The sequence below is a fragment of the Camelus bactrianus genome, chromosome 32, assembly GCF_048773025.1.
Source record: "Camelus bactrianus isolate YW-2024 breed Bactrian camel chromosome 32, ASM4877302v1, whole genome shotgun sequence".
NCBI lineage: Eukaryota > Metazoa > Chordata > Mammalia > Artiodactyla > Camelidae > Camelus > Camelus bactrianus.
The window spans coordinates 7,438,710-7,451,257 of NC_133570.1; the positions used below are offsets into that span (position 1 = coordinate 7,438,710).

Consider the following 12,548-nt stretch of genomic DNA (forward strand, 5'->3'; position numbering starts at 1 on the left):
TGGAACAGGGCTGGAGCAGGTAGCCTCTACCGAGTTACCCAGACAAAAGAAGACAGTACCGAGGGCACCAGTAAAGTAGGGACACCCCAAAGTATTGTTTTTCCAAAATGATTTGTTATTTCATTTAAAAAAGCATCATGGCAAAATCCTGTCAGACTGCCCGGCCCTTATCTTATGGATTAGTACTGTTTTTATTTTCAATGCCAGAGGTGGGATGAAATATTTTACAATCCTTTCAAGCTTTAAAGCTCACAATTTGGCCCTGGCAGCCTGAAGAAATTAAGGCTCAGAGAAGTCAACTGACTTTCCTAAGAGCACACAGCAAATCAGAGGCAGAGCCAGGACTGGAACCTGGATATCCTAACACCTTGTCCAGTGTTCTTTCCATTATATGACTGTGCCCCACCCTTTTTTTTTTTTTTGAGAATTATGTTCAAAGTCCCTGTGGAGGTGCTATTGTGCCACCTGATAATGGCCCGCTGGCCCAACAGTGGACATCAAACCTAGACTGGCCAAATTGGATTCTCTTTCCTAGGAAGCTGAGGTTAAGAAGACATCGATTACTTTCTGGGCTTCAAAATGGGAATTCATAAGAAGCAAGCTGAGGGGAAGAGAAATTTGTCTTTAAAAATAAGAGGCCAGGTTGAGAGACCAGGTGATTCCAGAGAGAGGAGCTGCCTTAATTTCTGACAGTTTTCTGGTTCTTGGTTCTTGTTCCTCATGGGGATCTGCCTCCAGCTTACTTGCAACAAGCATGATAGTCATATAATTTAGCATGCTCTTGGTGGCAAGTCATAGAAATTGTAATCCAGATTGGCTTAAACAATAAGAAAATGTATTAATTCCTTTAATAAGAAGTGCAGCCCCATGGAGGATTTCAGGTATGGTATGATCAGAGTTCCATCTATACTGTTCTACAATTCTCTGTAGGCTCTTCCTTCCATAATGTGTTGGCTTTGATCTCACACTGCCTTCCCTTATGGTTACAGGAGGGCTGCCAGCAACAACAAGGTGACATACTTCCTTGTTGCCATCCATGGAGCTAGAAAAAAGCATCTCCCCTCCAACCCTGGACTTTAAATCCTTCCTTTCTGTCTGATTAGGCCACTGTCAGTTTATGTGCCTGTTTCTGGACCAGTTGCAGTCTCCATGAGAATGCTACGCACAGATTGGCTTAAAATTAGGTTCTGGATCCAGTCATTGGCAAGGAGGATGGGAAGACTGTGATGGGCTGAGGGTAACTGAGGTCTGTCTTGGAGATGTGTGTGAAAATCAGTTTCTTCTGGCGAGCTAGGCTGGATGGCAGAGGGATGGTTACCTGAACAAGTTGGAATCTGCTAGGAAGAGGGAAGGGGGAACAGATGCTGGAGAGCAAAAAAAAAAAAAAAAAAAAAATCATTTTGAGTTTTTTTGGATGGCTTTCTGATCCTTATTGTCAAGAAGACACTGGGACAATCAGCTTCTTGGTCTGTGGCCAAATGCCTTTGCCCAGCCCCTCTGCAGCCTGAGTCTAATTTCCTCCTCCATTCTGTAGACTCTGCTGTTGCCAACATTTCTCACCACTGGCTCATCGTTTTGGCAAGCTGGCATCTCACTCTGCTCCAAGCCTTGCTGATGAAGCTGAAGATCTCTTTAGCAGAATTGATTCTGGCATGTTCTAATTTAGAAAGCCTTGCACTTCCCTGCATGGGGGCTGCTGAGATCTGTGCCCATAAAGGCAGAGAGAGTAAATTCTTCTGACGAAAGCCTATTTTTAACAAGTCCTGAACCTAATTGAACTTAATCATTTTTCAGTGGTTGACACTTGAAATGTATGAGTCACTGGGCTATATATGGAGCTGAGGGCTACAACAGCCTTTTAAATATCAGAGAGTTGGTACATATCAACTTCCAGAAGAACTTCTCAGGTTTGGAGCTGTGGTTTTACTCAGGACTGCGGTAAAGCATGGGTCTCTAGAGACAGACAGCCAAATCCTGGGTTCAAATCCTGGCTCCCCCACTTACTGCAAAAGTCACTGTTTCTCCAAGCCTGTTTCCTCATCTGTAAAATAAGGATGGTAACACTTGTCCCAAAACACTTTTTGTGAATCATCAAGGCTTGACATGAGGCTGCTAATGATCTTTATTTATTCTACTTTTCATTAATAATCATGTTTCTTTGCAGAAATGTGTTTGGTTTTGACATGTTGCCCAAATCCCACATGTAAAATATACCATCACACTAACTTCCCTCATGGTTGCCAGCAGGGGCAACATGCTTCCTTGTGCACCATATTAGCTTTCTGAAACCAAAAAATACAGTAAGTTCTAAAACGTATCTTGTCCCAAGAGTTTAGGGATGAGAGAATGGAGATCTTAGTAAGGCTGAGGCACAATTCACTCAAGGGGATGGAGGTAAGGTGAAAATCATGGGCATCAAAATTACCCTGGAAAACCAGTACTCCTAGTCATTTCCCTTCAGCTGTGTGGCTGCTTCTTGAGTTTAGCCCCAGGGGAAATGGTCAGCTTGTGTTTCAGTGCCCTTTGTATATATATATAAAAAATGTTTATCTTTAAATGATCAAACTTGGTAAGGTCGGTGAAAAATGCTCACGCCAGGAGTGACAGGTGACCTGGGTCAGAGAGGGGTGCCCCATGTCATGCTCACAGAGGGTGGGGGTGGGTGCTCCTAAAGAAAATTGATGGACAAATTCCCCTGCACTGGTGGGTAGCTGTCTCAAGTTATTTCTCTTTTTTGCAGAGCAGGAGGAATTGGGTTCCTTAGTCAGTGCGTGTAAAGTGTGTGCCCAGCAGTTGCTGTAAGTACGCGTGAGTGTGAGAGGGGGAGTAAGAAGACAGTGGGGAGGAGATGCCAGTGAATGAGAGAGGAGACAGGATGGCGACTGAATGGCGGTGTGAATGGCCGAGTCAGGGAAGGAGAGCGTTGATTGAGTTAAGAAGTTAGCGGCGTGAGGGTTTGGCTAGTCTGGCAGGGGGGTCGCGTAGGAGGGGTGTCGCTGAGGGGTGTGTCACCCCCAACACCCCTCAGCTGCTCGAGTCCTCACTAAAGAGTCCTGCACCCTCCCAGCACCTTCCAGGGGAGAATGCCCCGTCTGTGCGAGTCACAAAGGCGCCCGTTCCAGGGGTCCGAGAACGCCCAGACGTGGGGCTGGGGGTTGGCGCAGCGCAGCGGCGCAGCAAGCAGTCCTGCCGGCGCCGTCAGACGCGCAGCCGCGGCCGCCGTCGGACACGCGGTGGGAGCGGCCCTGCAGGCCGCCCCTGGTAAGTTTCGCCGCCCGTGCAGCCGCGCCTGCTGATCCACAGCGCCCCCTGCTGGGAAATGCAAAGACGTGGTGGTTGCCCCTGGCCCCTTAGGACGTTTAGCGGACCCTAAAGCTGGAAAATATCCTAGCCCCCTTCAATTAAACATAAATAAATTACAGCGCGTAAAATAACTCCAACAAACTTCCATTTACCCCATAAACGACCCCAATTTATAAAAATGTGTATGTGTTTCTGCACTCTTGCTTGGTTAGTGCTCTAGGCATACGTTTAACATTCCATCAGGTTAGGAAGCCCTGGCTTCGTTGTTTTTTTGTTTTCTTGTTTTCCCACAGGATCCTCCTCTCTCAGACCTGGCACTTACAGTGACCTGTCCCAGGGATCCTGCAGAGCTCTTCAGGGGCCAGGCTTTTCTTTTAAAGCGAGATGTTAAAATTCAGCAGCAGAGAAGGAGCTGGCCTCCTCCACCCCAGCTAATTACATATTAGACGGTAAAGATAATAGCCCGGGAGGAGACTGCACTCTGTCAGATAGTATGTGTTAAGAGCTTGTCATGTGCCCAGGACTACAGACTGTAGTGGGTAGACTGAAGCACAGGGAGCGAGAGACACTTTCCCGATGCTTCCTGGCCTGGACCCCTGGACTTTTCAGCACTTTCCAATGCATAGACAAGCTGGCAGTTTTGAGACTTCTCCCAAGAACTGCATACTCAAATTCCTGCTGGCTCCAGGCTGTTACAGGAAATGTGGGAACTGGGGGGAGGAGGAGCTAGGCCATGAGGAGGAATGGGGCCTGCAGCCAGGAGAGTTTGAGTGCATGACCCATATTCACACTTTAAAACACTGCCTGCTAAACAGAGCTGAAGGCAGGTTGAATTTGCCCTGTGGGCCTCAAGTTTGAGAACCGAGAATGAGAGGGTGGTGTGCCAGGGACCAGGACTCCTGCAGGGCTCTTTGAAGGCCCAGCTGTGAGAATGGGGATGGATCTGTTCCCAGGGGACAGAGTGGGCCCAGCCCAGAGGGCACAGAAAGGGAAAGGCCCGAGTTGGTATCTGGAACTGGAGAAAAGCCAGTGTCCCAGCGGAGCCTGGTTCTGCATGTGTGTGTGTGTGTGTGTGTGTGTGTGTGTGTGTGTGTGTGTGTGTCTATCAGGGAATGGGTGGGAGTTGATGGAGCTTCCAGCTCCTGGGGAAAATCAGCACAGCCAACTAACTCAAGGGCAAGATAAACTGATACTTGAAAAGCTGGTTCACAGACAAGCTACATTCATCAAACATCTGTTATGTGCCAGAGCTTTATATATGTTATTTTATGCTGAGGGTAGGGGTGAGTATCCGCATTCTACAGATGAGGGGACTGAGGATAAGAGAAATAAAATCACATTGTCAGTGAATGTCAAGTATACTTTAATCATGCTTCTAAAAAGGTGTATTACGGATCCACTTAGGATCAAAAGAGCCCTTGAACATAGAAAAGCTCCTGGATCATACGAAATTAGAGCTGCACAAAATTCTAGAGTTGAGAGAGGCCCCAAAGTGAGTATCCTTTGCCCAAACCTTATCAGTCTAATAAATCCTGTTATAACACCTACCCCTACCTTGAAGGCTCTTCCAGAAAAAATCAAGCTATGGAACCATTGTCTTTACCCCAAGTTCCCTGCCTGTGGGAATTTTTCAACATTAGATTTTTTCCTTCAAATATGATTTACCAAAATTCAGTTAGTTCCCAAACCCTCTAGAACATATCAGGGAAATGCCAAGGGTTCTTACTTTCTCAGCCACTACTGTCCTATCACCTAGCAGCTTGAGAATCATTTTCAAGATCAGGTAAGACAGGAATGCCCTAGGCTGCAAGGAACAAAGTCTTTGAAAAGGGTGCCTTAAACAACAGTGACCCTATTTCACTGAATGAGCCTAGAGGTGGGCAGTTCCAAGAATGGGGCAGTGGCAAACAGTGTCAGTAAGGACTTCAATTTCCCCCCATATTTTGTCTTTGTTCTCTTTAGTGTGACACTGATATTTCTCCTTGCAGTCACAGGATGGTTGCTCCAGCACCACTCATCGTGCCTTCACAATAATGTCTAAAAGCAAAAGAGGGGAAAATGGACAAGTTCTTTTTTGTCACAAAGGACTAGGAATAGACTTCTTACATCTCATTGGCCAAATCTGGGTCACATGCTCATCTTTTGACCAATCATTGACAAAGGGAAATGGGGTTACTATGATTAGTGGGAACCAATCATAATTCATCTTCTCAGACTGGGCACATTGAGGAGGGATAAAGTCAGAGTCCTGTTAGGAAGGAGGAAGTTAGAGTGTTCTTAGAGTCATGCTAGCAGCTGTAACAAAGATATCTCCACATTTCATTGGCTTAACACAACAATTTCTCTTTTCTCTAACGGTTGAATAAGGATATTCATTGTTGGCAGGTGACTTCTTCCACAAGGTGATTTAGGGGACCTGCCTTGTGTCTCTGCCCATTTATGGCTCTGCCTCCCACAAATGTCACATGGGGGAAGAGAAGATGGAAATGTACATCCGCTTCTTAAAAAGTCATGGTCTGGAAGTGACTCACTTTTCTGCTCGCACCCCATTGGTGAGAATTCATGGCCCTGCCTGGATTCAGGAGGAGCTGGGATGTGTAACCCTTGGCCAGTCAGCTACCTTAGCAACAACTATTCATAGGAGAAGTGGCTGATGGGAGGCAATTAACTCATCTCTTATAGGCTGATCTCCTTTCAGCCCTGCTTTTAAGGATTATCCCAGCTTTTCCAAACTTTTTTGGCAGTTACTTCCAGTGGCTGCTGCCACCTACACTAGACCACACATCAGTCTCTGAACACTCCTTTTATTCGCTTGCCTCCCAACCTTTGCCCAGGCCGTCCTCTCACTACAAATTCCTTCCCCACTTTTCTTCTCTGCGTGGTAAACTCCTATTAATCCTTCAAAACCCAAATTGAAAATCATCTCCTTTTGCAGCTCTTCCCACTCTTTTACCCTGGGCAGGGTTCCTAGCACCTTGAAGGTGACTTATCACTGAATTCAGTTTAGCACACAGTAGGGGATTAGTTTGTGTGCTAAATAGATCTAGGTACTTCAGGCACGAGAACTCATCTCGGATTGCTTTAAGAGAATATGTTGATTCATGTAATTGGACATGACCCAGAGGTATCTTCAGGCTTGGCTCTATCCAGGGGGTTCAGATGATGTCCCCCAAGTTTCTATCTCTCTCCATTTTGTCTTTTCTCCTCCATGACAGCTTTATTCTCAGGCTCCCTGCAGAGGCAAGACGGCTGCCAGCCACTCTTGACCTCATTCACTTAGGTTAAAGTGCAACAGGGAACGGAGTTTCTCTCTTCCTGAGTGTGCAAGCTTAAATCCCACTGCTCACTCTGCTTGGACTAGCTGGGGTCATGTGCCCATTCCTGAACGTATCACTCAGGCCAGGAGGCTGGGATTATGTAGACTGTCCAAGGATCTTGCACTCTGGCCCGTCCATGGTATCAGTCCTGAAGCTGGTGGGGTTGGGGCCACCCCAGGTTTGCAAAACATGACCAGGAGTGGGGGGGGGGTGGCTTCCCATGGGAAATTCCACGTATTGTTACCATGGGATAGAGGAGTGCTGGGTGCCCCAGAAGCCCACATAAATATTTTTTACAGTGGACCTTCACCATGTGAAAAAACCCATATCCTACCGTATCATAACAGCCACTGTTGACTGAGCACTTAACCTTGTGCCAGGCTTAGTGCCTTATAAGCTGAACAACACGTGAGGTGGCTTCCAGAATTTCTCCTATTTTCCACATGAAGAAAGCAGGGCTGAGAGAACGGAAATGACTTGCCCAAAGTTCACAAGTGGCCAAGGAGGGATTTTTGCTGAGAACTGGTGACTGACTCAGCCACGCTTTAAACCGCTGCACTGTAGGACCCCTCAGCGCATGGCCAAGCTGGAGGTTTCTGTTTTAGGGGTCTGGGAGTCGGGGTGCAGTGGATCTTACAGGCCTGTAGGGCTCAGGGTTAACATTGGTTCCTCCTCCGAATACCCAGTGCCTCTCAGTATCACTGGATCCTGCTTTAAAAAGGTGTGTGTGGGGGGGTGCCCCCACAGCTGCAGGAGGGCGAATTTCGCTGTAACCTCATGGGGATACACTGCCCTGACGCCATTTTGCCCCTCTTCTTTGGGAACACAGGGAGCAAGAGGGTAACTGACACTCGCCAGAACCATCTGCCCAACTCCTAATAATAAATCGTGAGAGGAACAGGTTTCAGGCAAACATCGCTGAAAAAAAAACCCCTCTTCTCACACCCGGGCAGCCATCTGCCGTGTCCTCCTCATGTGCCAAGCTGTGGGAGGAGGAAGGTCTCTGGGGGGTGGGGAAGGGAGAGGGTGCTGCTGGGTCCTGCACCGCCAGCAGGGGTGGCTCACAAGTTCTCTTCCTTTCACCACTGTGGACAGGGCATCACAGAGAAAGAGAGAGAGGAACACTTGCTGGCTTTGCCCTCCCTGGGTACAGTGTCTGAGCAGAGGGAAAGCATAATCCCTTCAAGATGCCGATGGTAGGTAATAAGAGCTCCTGTGTACAGAGGGCTTCCTGTGGGGTCAGGCATTATGCAATCCGTTGTATGTATTAGCTCATCTCATCCTGACAACAATCTGTGCGCATCCATTATATAGACGAGAGACTGTAGACTCAGAGATGTTAAGTGATTCATCCAAGGTCACACAGCAAGGCTGCCTCTTCAGTATGCAATAATGAGGCCCAGCTTCCTCTCCACCCTGGCAACCCAGGGTGGGTTTTCCATGTAACACATAAGCAGTTAACATCATCACCCAAGGGTGGTCTTCCAACTTCATCCCTGCCCCTAGTACCCCGTCCTGCCCTCCACCCTTGAGCTGAAATGTGAGTTTTTCTAGTCACCTAACTTGTGCTTAATACCCACCCCATCTCACCCAGAAGAAGCACAGGAGAAAAGACTCCGAAAATTCCCAGGAACCTTCGGAGAAGACCAAAGAGCAGCTGGCGGAGGTGGAGCTTCAGAAGCTGAGGCAGCAGTTCCGGAAGATGGTGGACAGTCGGAAGTCCTTTAACTTCCGCTCTCAGCAGGAGATCATGAACCAGCAGTAAGTGTTGGCCAGAGTTTTGTACTTGTGAACTTGGAGGAAATGTCAGGTTTGGGTTTACGGGGCTTGCCTTCTCACGTGGCCTCTGGGGCTGGGACCCACTTGGGATAGCTTCAGCGGGGAAAAGAGGCTTATTCTCAGAATCCAGGGTGTCTCAGGGACTCCAGAGGGAACAGGGCACCCATGTCTCAGGGAAGGACCCAAACGAGAAGCCATTTCTGGTTCCTGTTTTTTTCATCACATGGGTTTTGCCCCTCCTTCTCTAAATCTCAGCCCTGGCTGGTGGGAGGTGGCTGCCTTCAATTCTTGAGCTACCAAGGGCCACACAGAGAGAATGTCCTTAACCAGTTCCAATCCCAAAATTGCCAGGAGAGGGAGAATCTGATTGGTTTAGCTTCGGTCCAGTGTCTACGTCTAGTCCAATTAGCTGCTGCGAGGGGGTGGGCCATATAACAAAAAATAGCTCTGGGTACTCTTCCCACAGGTTCTAGCAGTGACGGCGGGGAGTTCCCAGAGAAGGGGAAATCACCAAGCCATGAACACCCCAAAAGACATTTCCTGCTTGTGCGTCCTTATGGGATCTGCAAGATTGAATATTTGAAATTAGGTTGCCCTAGAAATTATGATGTGTATAGTTTCTTTGGGCAACAGAAAGGTGTTCCCTGGGGCTGAATAAACATTAAACAGGCATTCTTAGATTCTGGCCAAGGGTATATGATTCCTTAACCACATCCATAATGTTTATACAAGCAGCAACTGCCTGTTATTAGAAAGAATTTTACTGTTAGATGATGCGTGAAGTTCAAAGGATAAGGAAAAGGGGTTCTTTAGATTCTCCATGGATTTGACTCACTCAGAGCCACTGCTATTCCCTATGGGATCTTCATGTGAGAAAGGCATCCTTTCTCAAGACCCTTTACTGCCATCTGTTGGAAACATTGTCATTACTTAGGGATTTTGTCAGAACAAGACAAAGTACCTTCCAGAAAAGTGTAATAAATCAACAAATCAGTGATCAGTTTTCAAGCAGAAGGTGCTCCTTTGGGTTGTGCAGTCCACAACCTGCACATCGGTGCCCAGCAACCCTGATTCACAGTCTACCCTTGGTGGGCATCAGGAAATGCCTCCTTCCTGGTGTGTCTCTGGCAGTTTTCCTTGAGTCTTTCTTACCCTTCTGCACCCCACTTTACCATACCTCGATCCATTTGGTCTGGTTTCACTGTGGTGGAACTGAAGGGGAGGGGAGTGGAAGAGTGGAGATAAACACCTGTAAGTAAGAGGGGTGGGGTGAGCGAGGTGCTTAGGGCACAATAGTTAAGGAGGTGCTTTTTCCCAGCACTGATCCTGCACCTATACCACCTGAGAGTGAAGACTTCCTTAACTTTTGAGGTGTCTCATTCCCCTCACTGCAGTCCCAGCCCTGCCTACAAGACAGACAAACCTTCATTTTGCTTTTACCACTCCACCTCCACCCCTAGAAAGCCCAACTCAGATGGACTATCCCACTCTCTTTTCTCTCCACCTTAACAAAGACCTCTCCCAAGAGGGGCTTAAGAGGGGGAAAAAAGTCCCAATGGTCAGGTTGAGGAGAGAAGATGCTCTGGAACTGGGTGTGCACACCAGTGGTCCCTAGCAACATGTGGCCATTTACATTTGCAATTAATTAAAATAAATAAAATTAGAAATTCACTTCTCCATTTGCACTAGCCACATTTCAGGTGCTCAACACCACACGTGCCTGGTGGACGCTCAGACAGCACGGCTAGAGAACATTACTATCACTGTAAAACAGTCTATCAGACAGAGCTGCCTTAGAGCAGCAGTCAGCCATTGGTGACCCAGGGGCCAAGTCTGGCTGGCTGCCTGTTTTTGTAAATAAAATTTTGTTGGAGCACAGTCATAACTATTCATTTATGTGTTTCCCATGGTTGCTTTGCTGAGTAGTTGTAACAGAGAACCTCTGGACCACAAAACCTAAAAAATATTTACTCTTTGGCCCTTTATAGACAAAGCTTTGTAGACCCCTGCCCTAGAACATTCTTTGCTATTCCAGAGTGGCACTTCCAAAACTTTAAAGTGCATACAGGTCACTTGATGATCTTGTTACAAAGCAGATTCTGATTCAATAGGTCCTGGGTTGGAGCCCGAGCTTCTGCATTTCTCCAAGCTTCCAAAGGATGCTGTGGCAGCTAGTCTGCAAACCGCACTGAGCAGGGGGTGCTCAGCCGCCCAGACTGTGCCAAGAACTCAGCCTCTGTACCATTTCCCGTTGATCAGTTGCTGTGCAGTCATCCAAGTCTTCTTTTCTCTTTTCGAAATTCCCATTTGCCCACATCCCCCACCCCATCTCTTCTCCAGAGTAGACAGAGGGAGAGAAAGGAGTCTCATGGCAACTAACTTAATAAATCATTAGCACCCGAGTAGAGAAGCTGGTGGGGGTGGGAGGTGACTGCATCTCTGTGTTGCATAGTCGAAAAATCGTGCCTGATGGGTTTGCCTCTCATTACTGGAGATAATTGACTGTAAAGTCTAGAGAGTCTGCAAAATCAGACAGATGCTAGTGAGCTGCTGGCAAAAAAGAACCTGGGGGCTCCCACCATGTCTAGGTAATGGGTTTTGACAGGCACAGCTGCAAACTGTTCCCAGGAGAGGGGAAAAAAAAAAAACAACCCTCAGAGAAGGGTGGAGCAGTGGAAGTGAACTGGGTTGAAGGCCATTTGAGTTCCAGACCTGAATTGGAGACCTTAGGCAAGTCCCTTCCACTTGCTGGGGTAGAAAGCACCTCTCTGAGTTTCCTCTCATGGCCAAGGGGCCTGGAGCGTCTGATCTGGGTAAACTTGGGCTCAGGGTTAATCACACGCTGCTTTCCCAACAGCAAGGAAATCAAGACCCTGCAGGAGGAGCAGGATGAGATCACTCTGCTTTTGAATCTCATCAAGTCCTCCAGGAACTTGGATCTGAATGAGAAAAACTACATGGAGCTGCGTCTTCTGCTGCAAACCAAGGAGGACTATGAGGCCCTGATTAAATCAATGAAAATGCTGTTGGCTGAACTGGATGAGAAGGTGTGGTCTTTCTCTTAAAGGTTTAACCAGAACATGGAGCAAAGGGAAGAAGTGGGGAAGTGCCCATGATGTCCTAGGCCAGATCTGACAGACCCTTCTCCTCCACACCCCCACCCCCACTACTGTACCTCCCATGGTTGCCTTTCTAAAGTTACTGTGGTCACTGTCTCCACCACCACTGTAACCCTGATCTCCGAGCTCTATTAACCCATTTCTCCACTCCAGTGCCTCCCTATTACACTTGGAATAAATGCCTAGATCCTTACTGTATCAGTCAGGAGAGGTTAGGTTATGTTGCAGTAACAAATATCCCCTCTTCTCAACTCAGTGGTTTAAAATAATAAAGGTTTCTTTATCACTCATGGTTTAACTCTATTATGGATTGGCTAAGGGCTCTTATATCCCCTCACCCTAGGGCCAGGCTGATGGGATAGCCCCCATCTTGAACATTGCCTGGTGTTGTGGTAGAAAAGAAGTGAGATACTGAGGGTCTCACACTGCCAATTGAATGCTCCGGTGACGTGTGTCACTTCTGCTCCTGAGTCATTGGCTCAAGATAGTCTACCAAACCCACAGATACCTCAAATACCCATACTCACACCCCAAATAGTCAACTGTACCCATTCATAAAAGGCTCTAGGCAGTGCAGCCCTCATGGATCCAGAAGGCAAAGAGCTGGATACATTTGCTGGACAGTGTTAATCCCTTTCTATGGTTTGGAAGGCCCTGCGTGACCTAGCCCCTGCCTACTTCTCTGACCTCATCCCATGTCATTCCTGCCTTATCTCTTCTCATCCCAGCTGCAAAAGACTTTTTTTCCCCAAATAATGCCAAGCCTTTTCTCACCGCAGGGCCTTTGTACATGCTCCCCTACTGCCTCATCCTAGTTGCTGATCTTTGCTGATCTAGTTGTTTATCTCAGCCTAAAAGTGACTTTCTCAGGGAGGCCTTTTCTATGCCCTCTCTCCAGTTTAAACTATATCCCCCTTGGATTAAGTTCCTGGCCAGGAACAAATAGCACACTCAGTAGGGTTCTCAGAAGAGTAGGGCACTCTGAAACCTGAGACAGGGAGCAAAACAGGGGGAGTAAATACCCCAACCT

General features: G+C 47.5%; 1 protein-coding gene across 20 annotated transcripts in view; it reads left to right on the forward strand.

Annotated features, from left to right (window-relative positions):
• The window catches only part of CCDC63 (coiled-coil domain containing 63), an 86,959-nt gene that overhangs the window by 10,056 nt on the left and 64,355 nt on the right, over positions 1 to 12,548 (forward strand). For 6 of the 20 annotated variants that reach the window (XM_045506408.2, XM_045506402.2, XM_045506401.2 and 3 more), the window contains 3 exons: positions 7,716 to 7,816; positions 8,215 to 8,381; positions 11,257 to 11,446. In XM_045506408.2, coding sequence (XP_045362364.1) covers positions 7,808 to 7,816; positions 8,215 to 8,381; positions 11,257 to 11,446 — 366 coding nt within the window. In that variant the 5' untranslated portion in view covers positions 7,716 to 7,807. Of the gene's footprint in view, positions 1 to 2,740; positions 2,799 to 3,067; positions 3,262 to 3,596; positions 3,753 to 7,715; positions 7,817 to 8,214; positions 8,382 to 11,256; positions 11,447 to 12,548 lie in introns of all 20 variants that reach the window. The other 14 variants (XM_045506411.2, XM_045506410.2, XM_074356293.1 and 11 more) reach the window with 9 other exon arrangements.